A 12,696-nucleotide genomic window follows, 5' to 3' on the forward strand; every position below is an offset into this window, starting at 1 on the left:
GGCTTTTTCATAGTTCAGCTCAGAGATGGTTCTGTGGTTGTGGAGCTTGCCTCATAGGGATTCTTCACTAACTTGGCACACCGAAAAATCATCACTGTTAGGAACAGAAACAGAAGAACAACAAAGGCAATGGCAAAGCCTTTGTCTACATCAACACTGCTGGACAGACTTGAATCATCCATGGGAACGCACACCTCTTTACACTGGTCCAGCTGTAGCTACCTCCTCAGGTATCTTCAGATTTGTCATATTCCTAGACAAAAGAGGATAAAACAAGTTTGTTGATTTGTATGTGTATGTATGTGTTTTCTTAATAACACCATGTGGAAACCAGGGGGTTGCAAAAAAAAATTAGCAAGATTTATTTCAGAAGTCCGATGAAACTGATTAAGTTAGTATAGGTGATTTTCAAGATATACACACACATATAACAGCATTAAATATCTGGAAAATTACTCGAAAGCAAAACATGAGCAAATATGTATAACTCAGAAATCAGCTGGGGCTTCCTTGCCCTGTAAGACACAGGTAAAATTGTCTTGAATATCCCAACTCTGTGTTAAGTCCAAATCCTTCTCTAAGATTTTTTCAAATTCTAAGAGTACTTATTGTAACTAATTTGTTGTGGAGTCTTAACTTACTGGGTATGAACATAAAATTCTTTTATTTTTTCTAATCACTATGCTTAACTGTGCTGTCATTTCCATCTCTTAATGAAAAACCAGGTATTTCCCAGAAGTGATCAATTTTGGTTCTTAAAACTTAATCCACCAAAACAATATTGAAAAGAACAAAGTCAGAAGACTTCTACTTCCCAATTTCAAAACTCACTACGAAGCTACAGTTAGTAAGAGAGTGTGGTACTGGCATAAGGATAGACATATAGATCAATGGAATAGAATTGAAAGTTCAGAAATAAACTCATGTATCTATCGTCAACTGATTTTTGACAAGTCTGCCAACACCATTCAATGAGGAAAGAAAACAAATGGTGCTGGGACAACTGGATAGCCATATGCAAAAGAATGAAGTTGGACCCTTATTTCACACCACATATAAAAATTAACTGAAAATAGGTCAAACACCTAAATGTAAGAGCTAGAACTATAAAACTCTTAGAAGAAAACAAAGGAGGAAATCTGCATAACTTTGGATTTGGCAAAGGATTTTTAGATATGACATCAAAAGCACAAGCAACAAAAGAAAAAATACTAGATAAATTGGACTTCACCAAAATTTAAAACTTTTGTGCTTCAAAGGACATTATCAAGAAAATGAAGTAGAAAGACAACTCATAGAGTGGGAGAAAATTTTTGCAAACCATGTATCTGATAAGGGACTTGTATCTAGAATATATAAAGAATTCTTACATTTAAAGACTAGAAAGTCAAATAACCCAATTAAAAATTGGGCAAAGCATCTGAATAGACATTTCTTTAAGGAAGGTGTACAAATGGCTAATAAGCACATGAAAAGATGCTCAACATCATTAGTCATGGGGAATTACTAATCAATAGGCATAAAGTTTCAGTTAAGCAAGATGAATAAGCTTTACAGATCTGCTATATGACATTGTACCTCTAGTCAATGATAATGTATTGTACACTCAATAATTTAAGAGAGTAGCTCTCATGTTAAGTGTTCTTACCATAATAAAATAAATTTTTTAAAAAGAAAGAAGAAAAGGGGTTGGCTGATAGCCTGTGGCAACAAAGAAGGCATGAGTTGAGATCAAATTGATCAAGGAGGTTTTTTTTTCTTGAGGGCCAGACACAGACCCCACAGATAGGGACCACCCTGTGGTCATATAAAAGAGGATCTAGCACAAAAGGACTTCCTGCCAGGATGAAGTTACCTTAACAGAAAGTGGCTGGAGGTGAACTTGGATTCAGCATTGTAAAGACCAGCCAGAAGAAGGACATTGATTCTGAGGGATCTGCAGTTAGGTAACCCTAGTGAGGGAATTTATAAGGAACCCATGAAAAGCACATCGTGAGAGAAAGAGTCATGAACATTATCCAAGCCTAGAAGAAAAAAATGCCAACAGATTTGTTTTGAAAAATGGTTTAATGGATCTTTAGATAACACATAGCAAAAGCTAAAATCTTGTTTCGTAAAAGATTAATTGGGACAGTGAGGAGCTAAATTGCTCAAGAATTGTCTTCATAATGGGCAGAGTTGTACCTTGGCAGAGAGTTGGAAGGAAGTGGTCCTAAGACTGAAGATGAGAGAAAAACTTGGAGTCCTCCTGATGGCTGAAAAATGTGGGACGCTTGGGAGATACCAATCTTAAGGCATATATCTCATTTACATATATATTACATTATTCATGTGCCTTATCCTTTCTACAGTGCTCTTTCAGAGCAGGATCATGTACAAATGCACGTGTTCCACAATTCAGTGGCTTCTCACTCCCTACATCTGTTAATATCCTTTTGGGCCTACTTCCAAAATCTCTCTCAAATCAATTCCCTTTTCTTTATCCCTATGGCCACCACTGTACTCTAGGCCATCAAATGCCAGACTCCTGCAAATACTCTCTGATTTCCTGAAAACACTCTTATTCCCCTCCAAACCACAAAGTGATCTTTAATAAACGTAAATTGATAAGTCCTCGGATTAAAATCCTGCAGAAGCTTCCCATTGTCTTCAAACTTCTTAATGGGGTTCCAAGGCTCTCCAAGATTTGGTCTAACCTTGTTTCTTGCCACTCTCTCTCTTCTACTTTTTGCCCCAGCAATGCCAAACTTCTCACAATTCCATGAGTTTTGCATGAGCCTCTTTTGCCTGTAAGCCTATTCCATTCACATTCTCTTTGCATTATTCCCCTCCTTCTATAGTCAACTTTTAGGCCTTAGCTTAAATGTTAATTTCTCGGGGAGGTATTCTAGTAACTTCCACTGTAGTTTATTGTAATTACTTTAGTGTCTGTCTTCTCTGGTAAAACAGCAATCCTACATGAGAGTAGGGACCATATGTATCTAATTTGTTTTTTATCCTAAAAGTCTGGGATATATTAAATGTTCAATAAATACCTGTTCAATGAATGAATGTAGCACTATACTTTACTAATGTGGGCATGTAAAAATGTTTGTTGAATGAATGTATGACTTGGAGAATGTGCCATTGAATTAAGACAGGACAAGACTATTGGTGATCTAGAAGAAAATAATGTCAGCAGAGTGGTACAGAAGGAATCCAAAATTTAGTGGATTAAGCAGGAAAGGGCAGTGAAGAAACGAAGACACTAAGATGTTAAACCATTTATGAGGAGTGCAACTATGAAAGAAAGAAGAGAAGTAGAATAGCAACTAAAAGCCTATTGCAGAATCAAGGGAGAGATTCCTTTTCAAAGGTAGAATAGAAAGGTATCAGGTAGGATGTATTTGGTTGCAAGTGACAGAAAAGTCCACTTAAGTGAGATTAAACAATACACGGAATTTATTGACTTAGGAGGCTGAAGTCCAGAGTGAGGCTAACTTTAGGTATGGTTGGATCCAGAGATTCAAGGTGTTGTCAGGGTTCTGCCTTTATACGTCTATGGTTTTTCTCAACCCCACCTTTCTTCTATGTTGATTTTATACCCAGGCTGGCTTCCCTGTGGTAGCAAGAATGGCTCCAGCAAATCCAGATCTCACCTATTCCCCCTTCATATTATCTCTTCTTCCCCAATTCCAGAGGAAGAAAGAATACTTTCATGTTAGTCAGGATTCTTGTTTGCAAGCAACAGATACAGTGTCTCTCTTACTTAAGCAGAAAAGGTATTTATTGTAAAGAGATCAGATAGCTTCCAGAATCAAGTAGAAGGAGAACTGGTCTTACAAAACAGGCAGAAACCAAGACAGGCCAGGCATTGGGAACCAAAGCCAAGGTCAGCACAGGAAAAGTCTGGTTAGGGCACTGCTGGCATTGGATACCACCACCATCAGTCACTGCTGTTGCTGAGTGATGCTGCTACCGTCATTGGATACTGTTGCCTCTGCCATGCCTGAATTATAAATTGCGTTATCTTTGTGTCACTCAATATTCCAGTCTCTGGTTGGAGCATCCGACTGTCAAGGCTAAGTCACACATCAGCGCCTTAGCCACTATGGGGTAGAAGAGGGAATATTTGGTTTCTCTAGGGTTCTGTAGTGAGAATGAGGTTTAGTGTCTCACAGATTCACATAAAGGAAGATTTGCCTCAAATAAGAAGGGTTTTTGGATGTTGGGCAGACCAAAAATGACAAACATCTATTTTTTGGTCTTGTCCCCAGTCCAGCTATATGCCGTTTATAAGAGATTCACCTAAAATCTAAAGGCATGGAAAGATTAAAAGTAAAAGGTATACAAAAAGGTATAGTAGGCAAATACTAACCAAAAGACAACTGAGGTGCTATATTAATATCAGACAAAATAGACCTTAAGACAAAAAGCATTATTAGGGATAGAGAGGATTGACAGATTATGATAAAGGGTAAAATTCAGTGGGAAGATGTAACAGTTCTAAATTGTTTGCACTTAATAAAATAGCCTCAAGATAAATAAGAAAATAATAGGACTATAGGGAGAAATTGATTTAAAATGCCATTATAGTGGACAGTAAACACATTCTTCTCAATTATTAGTAGGTCAACGAGACAAAAATCAGTGAAGGTATAGAATATTTGAATAATACAATTAACAAGTTTGATTTATTGAACAGTTATAGAACCCTGCATCCAACACTTAGCAAATACATACTTTTCCATGTATTGTTTAATCCCACTTGAGTTGGGTTTTTGGGGTTCTTTTGGTTATGTGAAACCAAAAGCATCCTAATTCCATGTATTAAATCCCTTTCTGCTTAAAATAGCTAGAATGGTTTCCATTTTCTGCAAATAAACCTTGATGGATACAAATATCAAGTTGAATTTATTCCAGAAGTACAAGTATAGTTTACATTAGAAAATCTGTAATATATATATATTATATAAAATATATTAAATATAGAGAGAGATCCACAGAGAGAGAGAGAAAAAAAAACCATGAATACTTCAATGGTTGCAGAAAAAGCATTTGATAAAATTCAATACTAACATAAAACATCCATATTAATATTCTTAGCAAAATAGGAATAGCAGGGAATATCTTTAACCTCATAAAGGGTATCAACCAAAAATGTATAGCAAACATCCTACTTAATGGTCAAAAGTTGAAAGATTTTCCTTTTAAAATCAGGAACAAGACAAAGACATCTACTATCTTCACTTTTATTCAATATCATTCTGGAGGTTCTAGCTAGTGCAGTAAAATAAGATAAAGAAAAAACAGGTATATTAGGGCCGGCCCAGTGGCATAGTGGTTAGGGTCACATGCTCTGCTTCAGTGGCCCAGGTCTGAGGGTTTGGACCCCGGGCGTGGACCCATACCACTCATCCAGCCATGCTGTGGTGGCAACCCACGTACAAAATGGAGGAAGATTGGCACAGATGTTAGCTCAGTGACAATCTTCCTCAAGCAAAAAGAGGAAGATTCACAACAGGTGTTAGCTCAGGGCCAATCTTTCTTACCAGAAAAAAAAAAAAGAAAAAACAGTTATAAATAATGATTTAAAAAGAAGAAACGAAAATGTTCATTATTCACAGATGTCATTGCCTACAGAATAGTCTACAGAAAATATGAGAAGTAAACGGAGTTTAGCAAGGCGTCTTGACAAGATACACAAGTCAATTGCATATCTAAATGCCAGCAACAAACAATAAGAAAATATAATTTTAAAAAGAACATTATTTATAATACCATAACAAATACATAAGGGATTTAAAAATAAATCTAACGCAAGTTGAGCAGGACCTGTATGGAAGAGATTATCAAACTTTACTGAAAGTCATTAAAGAACACCTAAGTAAATGGAGGGATAGACCATGTTTATGGATTCGACATGGTAAAGTTGTTAATTCTCCCCAAATTGATCTTTAGATGCAATGCAACTTCACCAAAATCAGGGTTTTTTGAGAAAACTGACAAACTGATTTTCTTAAGTGTATACAGGAGTTCACAGGCCCAAGAATAAAGGAGACACTCTGAAGAAAAAGAATAGGGTGGGGAGATTTCCCATATCAGTTATCAAGGTTTATGATAGAGCTATAGCATTTTTGACCATGGGGTATAGGTGCAGGCATAGATAACAGACCATTCGAGCAGACTAGAGAACCCAGAACCAAATCACACCTTTAGAGGAACTTGAATTATAACAGAATGGGCATTGTTGACCACAGGAAGAGAACGGATTATTTAATAAGTGATACTGGAAAATAGGATATCCATTTATTTTTTTATTTTTTTAAGATTTTATTTATTTATTTATTTATTTCCCCCCCAAAGCCCCAGTAGATAGTTGTATGTCATAGCTGCACATCCTTCTAGTTGTTGTATGTGGGACACGGCCTCAGCATGGCTGGAGAAGCGGTGCGTCGGTGCGCGCCCGGGATCCGAACCCGGGCCGCCAGCAGCGGAGCGCACACACTTAACTGCTAAGCCACGGGGCCGGCCCGGATATCCATTTAAAAAACTGCATCCATAGTTATATGTCAAAAACAAACTTAAAAACCTTTAGAAGAAAATATAGAATATCTGTATGACCTCAGGATAGGAAAAGACCTCTTAAACAAGACATAAATAGTACAACATATATAAAAAAAGATTGATAAATTTGACTTTACAGTTAAGAACTTCTGGGCTGGCTCCGTGGCTTAGCGGTTAAGTGCGTGCGCTCTGATGCTGGCGGCTGGGGTTCGGATCCCGGGCGCGCCCCAAGGCACCACTTCTCCGTCCAACGCGAGGCCGAGTCCCACGTACAGCAACTAGAAGGATGTGAACCTATGACATACAACTATCTACTGGGGCTTTGGGGGGAAAAACATGAATAAATAAATAATAAAAAAAAAAAAAAAAAAAAAAGAACTTCTGATCACCACAGACACTATAAAGTAAGTGAAGGGCTGGCCCCGTGGCATAGCGGTTAAGTGTGAGCGCTCCGATGCTGGCAGCCCGGGTTCGGATCCCGGTTGCACAGTGATGCACCACTTGTCAGGCCATGCTGTGGCGGCATCCCATATAAAGTAGAGGAAGATGGGCATATATGTTAGCCCAGGGCCAGTCTTCCTCAGCAAAAAAAGAGGAGGGTTGGCATGGATGTTAGCTCAGAGCTGATCTTCCTCACACAAAAAAATAATAATAAGGAAGTAAGTAAAAATACAAATCACAAGCTTGGAGAAGATATTTGCCATACATGTTTCTAACAAAGGATTAGTATCCAAAATTAGAAAAAAAAAAACCCTCCAACTTAGTAAAAAGACAAATAACTCGGGGCTGGCCTGGTGGCATAGTGATTAAGTTTGCATGCTCTGCTTCGGTGGCCCAGGGTTCACAGGTTCGGATCCTGGGCACGGACTGACACACTACTTGTTAAGCCATGCTGTGGCAGCGTCCCATATAAAGCAGAGGAAGATGGGCACGGGTGTTAGCCCAGGGTCAATCTTCCTCAGCAAAAAGAGGAAGATTGGCAAGGTTGTTAGCTCAGGGCTAATCTTCCACACACACACACAGAAAAGTGACAAATAACTTGATAGGAAAATTAGCAAAAGACATGAACTGTCATTTCACAAAAAAGGAAACATGAATGGTACATAAATATATGAAAAGGTGTTCAATTCCACTAGTAATCATGGAAATACAGATATCAATTTTTTATCCACTAGATTGGTAAACATTAAGAAGTCTGATAACAAAAAGTGTTGGAAAAGGCGTGACTCATCCAAAGCTCTTATATACTGCCTATCAGCAGTATCAGAGTATAAATTGATAAAATCCCCTGTGGAAAACCATTTAGCATTATCTAGTAAAGTTGAATATACGTATTCTCTGCAACCAAAAAATTCCACTCCTGTGTGTACACCAGGAAAAATATAAAAGAATGCTATTGCATTCTTGTACATTTGTTACCTACAAGCAAAAAACAACTCAAATGACCACTGCCTGGAGAATTATTATATAAATTGTGGCATTGTCCACAATCGAATATTATAAAACAGTGAAAAAATTTAATGAATGGACTAGAGTTGCATCCAACATGGGTGAATCTTAGAAATATATTATTAAGTGAAAAAAGCAAATTACAGAAGATTGCATACATTATTATATTATTTTTATAAATCGCAAAACTAAAGAACATATTATTTAGGGGTGCATACATATGTGATACATCTATTTTTAAAAAAGCAAAGGAGTGATAAAGAAAATTCATGGTAATGATTACTTTTGGGAGGGAGGCAGGAAGATGACCCAAAGGAAAGAGCACACAGATAGATGTACTGATAATGGTAATGCTATAATTCTTAAATTGGCTCATGGGTTCACAGCAGTTCATTTATTATTATGTTTCATAACTTAAATACGTTACATATCTTCTTTTGAATTATCAAATATTACAAAATTTAAAAGAAATTGGGTTCGAGGGAGGCAGGGAAAAAAACAATTTTCCAGCACCGCAAATATACTTATTAGGAATCAAAAAGTTCTTTGGGATACAGTACTCATTGGCCCCAGAGGTCATTGTGTGTTGAGGAGGGGTCTGCTGAAGAGCCAAAGAGGGAACAGCTTAGGGAGAGCTCATTGAAAACTCCTGCTTGTCCACACAATTCTTGATTATGGAAGGGCAAAGGGCATTCCTTCCAGATAAGTTGACTCCCAGTGAGAACAGTTCAATGGGAATCATGAAATATAACATGGTGGTGGAGAACATGGACTCTGGGGCCAATTCCTCTGGATTTGGATCTCGGCTCTAATAAAGCTTGGTGATGCTGAGCAGGTTACTTAACTATTCAGAGCCGTTTCCTCATCTGTAAAATGAGGATAACAATATAACAATCTTATGAAGTAGATGTTAAGATTAAATAAACACAGGCATGCACTGCATAATGATGGTTTCGTCAACAATGGACTACATATACGATGATGGCACCATATAGCCTAGGTGTGCAGTAGGCTATGCCATCTAGGTTTGTGTAAGTACACTCTACAACGTACACACAATGACAAAATCGCCTAAACTACCACTTCTCAGAATGTATCCCCATCGTTAATAGAAAGTAGTGGACCTCTTTGAAATTGTCTGTCCCACACTTCTGCTCCTGTCCATCCACATGGCTATAGTGGGAGCTACCGTGTTCTGACAGCTCCACGAGGCTGGCTGCCACAGTTCAATGATCTGAGCTAGGCACCTAAGCTGGGCCAAAGCTCTTTTCTTGAATTTTTGTAACTGGAATGGGAAAGTCAGCCTGGCACATACTAGGTATTGTTGCTGACAATTGAGTTATAATGAGAATAGCAATTTCACTGCAGTTTTTTTTAAATTTTTTTTTTTTGAGGAAGATTGGCCTTGTGCTAACATCTGTTGCCAATCTTCCTCTTTTTTCTTTTTTCTTTCCAAAGCCCCAGTACATAGTTGTGTATCATAATTGTAGAGTTGTAGCTCTTCTACATGGGACGCCATCTCAGCATGGCTTGATGAGTGGTGAGTAGGTCCATGCCCAGGATCCAAACTGGCAAATCCCAGGCCGCTGAAGCAGAACGCACGAACTTAACTGCTATGCCACTGGGCCAGCCCCTACACTGCAGTTTTAATACCATGCCTCTGTCTTTGTCCATTTGTATATACCTCAGATGCCACTTTCTGGATATATTTCTTTAATATCTCATTACATGTAGGCATATATCTTCTCTTTATTCATCATTACATTCCCTCAAAAAGGTCATATTATTTTTCCCTGGCACCTACATATCTCACTAGACCCCTTACAGCCTGAATATTTCATTAATTTTCCAACTTCTCCTCTCAAATGTTGCATTTCAAGAGACTTGCATCTTTCTTTAATTTCTTTTCATTTATTCTCCTTATCACAGATTTCTAGGTATGGTTTTATGCTATGTAAACTGTCTCAATTTTGTAAAGTTAAAGAGAAAAATAAACAGACAAAAATATGTACTTCCTGAAAGAAAACAATTCCAAAGCAGTCTGCTGGTAAAAATGTGAGAAGAGCCCAAAGGGAAGAATCAAGGAAGGTTTTACTGAAGAGGCGAATATGTGAATTGAATTGAGGCCTGAGAATGAGTAGAAGTTTACCAGGCAGACAAAGGTGGGAAAGGGGAAAAGCAGAAGAAAAGATATCCTAAGCACAAACATGAAGGTTTAAGGGAGGACAGTACAGTATGCTCAAAAAACAGTAGGTGTTCAGTAAGTATTTGAGATGTATTCTGCTACTGAAGAATAGGCAGGAGTGGTAGCCTAGGCCAGTTCACCAGTGGCCTTGTATGGCACATTAAAGATTCTGGACTCAACTTCGCAATCAGTGGGGGCCACAGGAAAGCTTTTAACCATAGAATTACACCATTAGCTGTTTGTGTTAGAAATATCAGACTGGGAGGAATGTGGAGGGTACACGAGACAACAATTAATCTGATATTCTTCCATTAATATGAGCCTCTAGAGAGCAAAAATCTAAACGTTTTGATTTTTTTAACTTCTCACAGCATAGATTAGCATAGTGCCTGCACCTAGTAGGAAACGTTTGTTGATGTGGAGACTTCAGTGTCAGAAGGAATACTCTGCTTCTCTTGGGTGTAGAGAATGGGCAGTATGACCATTTTCTGATTAACAAACTCAGCTGGGGTGGTATTAGTCATAGAAATCTTTCTAGAAGTGATGGCTGAGCTCAATCTGGAATAAGGAAAGAACACTCCAAATGAAGGAACAGTGATGGAGACCAGGAAGCATGGGAACTTTTTTGGAAATGCCGCTTAATTCAGTATGGTGGAGCTCACAATACACGAAAGCGAAAGGTATAAAATCATAGAATCTCATAGTTGGAAGGAATCTTTAAAAGTCATCTTGTTGCATCAGTCTTCTAATCATTCCTGCAAAGCTCCTGCTTTAACTGCTTGGGTGAGTTCCTCACGGGCCTTCAGGAGCCAGGAAATGACTGTCTTCCAAGGCGGTCCATTCTTTAAAAGTAATTCTTTACATTGAGCCAAATCTGTCTCCTCAGCACTGCTCCACTTTTAACTTAGGACCATATAGGGCAACACATATCTTTCCCATACACACGATTTTCAGGATTTGAAGATAGCTTTCAAGTACTTGTTGACTCATTTCTTCAATCACTTCATTATTTCTGAGAGGATATGACTTTTCTATCACTCTAGTCTTTTTTCATTGAAGAGATTCTAGTGTGTCTATATCTCTTTTAAAATGCGGTCCCCAATACAGAACACAAGACCCATGCAAAACTCAAGATTATTAATCTAGAGTCTATACTTTTATTGCTAGAGATAAGACAATAATGAGCCTTGAAAGTCAGGGTAAAGAATCTGAATTTATTCCTCCAGATATAGTGGAACCACTGTAGGATTTTGAGTACATAAATGCCTTAAAAGCAGGGGCCATATCTTACTGTATATCGCATTGACTTTAACTGGAATGTGAGCTCTAAGTGCTAGGTCTGTGTCTGTCCCATTGGCGGCATAGCTTCAGTGCCTACGGCAAGGCTGGCACATTGTAGGTACTTAGAACACCTACATGAATGAATTAATACCCATATCAGTGCCTGGCGCATTGTGCACACACAATTCATGCTTGTTGAATGAAGGAAGGTAAATAATCAAAGCCATATTTTAGGAAGAAAATTGGCAACAGTATGTAAAAGGTATTGGAGACAGGAAATAACAGACACCACAGAGTGGAAAACAATAAGGAGGAGTTGTAGCAGTCTCAACAAGAGGTAACAAAAGTATAAACTAGGATAACAGAGTGAGTAACAAAGAGGAGGGAATGGATGTGAGATTGTGAAAGAGGATTTGACATGATTTATAAATTAAATGGACATATAGTGCGAGGAAGAAGGAAGTGGTAAAGAAAACTCTGGGGCTTGAATTTGGATGGCTGAAAGAAAAATGTTGCCATTCATAGAATGATTTACATTAGGAATAGCAGATACTTCAAGAGACTATGATGAATTCAGTTTGGGGTAGGTTGAATTTAAAGGTACTAGTGTAGTATGCTCAGGAGGCGGAAATGTGGGACTGAAGTTAGAAGTAAAGAAGAGCAAAATCTTTAGAGCTGAGAGTCACCCAAGGGCAGGATAGTTGAAATCATGGGAGTAGATGAGACGGCTAAAGGAGAATTAGAAACAAGGGAATGTCTGCATTTATGGTGGAGGAAAGAGGTCAAGGAACCACAGATGGAATAGTTACAAGTAGGAAAACTTGAAGAGTAATAGAGTCATGAAATTAAAGAGATGAGAGAATTTCAAGGAGTGGGTTTGCCAACAGCCCCAAATGCTACAGAGAGTTGGAAAATCTTCAATATCTAGAAATTGGAAAACATCTAGTCATCTTTGATTCTCCCTCTCCTCATTTAAGTAAATCTGAACTCCTGAACTTTGAATCCAAGGTCTTTAGTTTACTTATTCAAAATTCTCATTCATAGCTGCCAAATTCCAATAAGCTAATTTTGCTCCTCATAGGGTGATATCTTTCCTTCCTCCCCTCAAAAAGTAAAATAATTCTTTTTGTTTTTGCTGAGGAAGAGTCGCCCTGAGCTAACATCTGCTGCCAATCTTCCTCTCTTTATATGTGAGCCGCCTCCACAGCACACCCACTGACAGACGAGTGGTGTAG

General features: G+C 38.1%; 1 protein-coding gene across 1 annotated transcript; it reads right to left on the reverse strand.

Annotated features, from left to right (window-relative positions):
- Window positions 1-14: 14 nt before the first annotated feature.
- On the reverse strand, window positions 15-182 carry CTXND2 (cortexin domain containing 2). Its single transcript, XM_087419590.1, has one exon. It carries the CDS (start codon window positions 180-182, stop codon window positions 15-17), a length of 168 nt encoding a protein of 55 aa, XP_087275716.1.
- Window positions 183-12,696: the final 12,514 nt, after the last annotated feature.

The sequence above is a fragment of the Ceratotherium simum genome, chromosome 2 (assembly GCF_057802395.1).
Source record: "Ceratotherium simum simum isolate JZ-2026a chromosome 2, ASM5780239v1, whole genome shotgun sequence".
NCBI lineage: Eukaryota > Metazoa > Chordata > Mammalia > Perissodactyla > Rhinocerotidae > Ceratotherium > Ceratotherium simum.

Excerpts from the sequence above, each read along its gene's own strand:
- CTXND2 (XM_087419590.1), bottom strand. The coding sequence starts at position 182 with ATGGATGATTCAAGTCTGTCCAGCAGTGTTGATGTAGACAAAGGCTTT.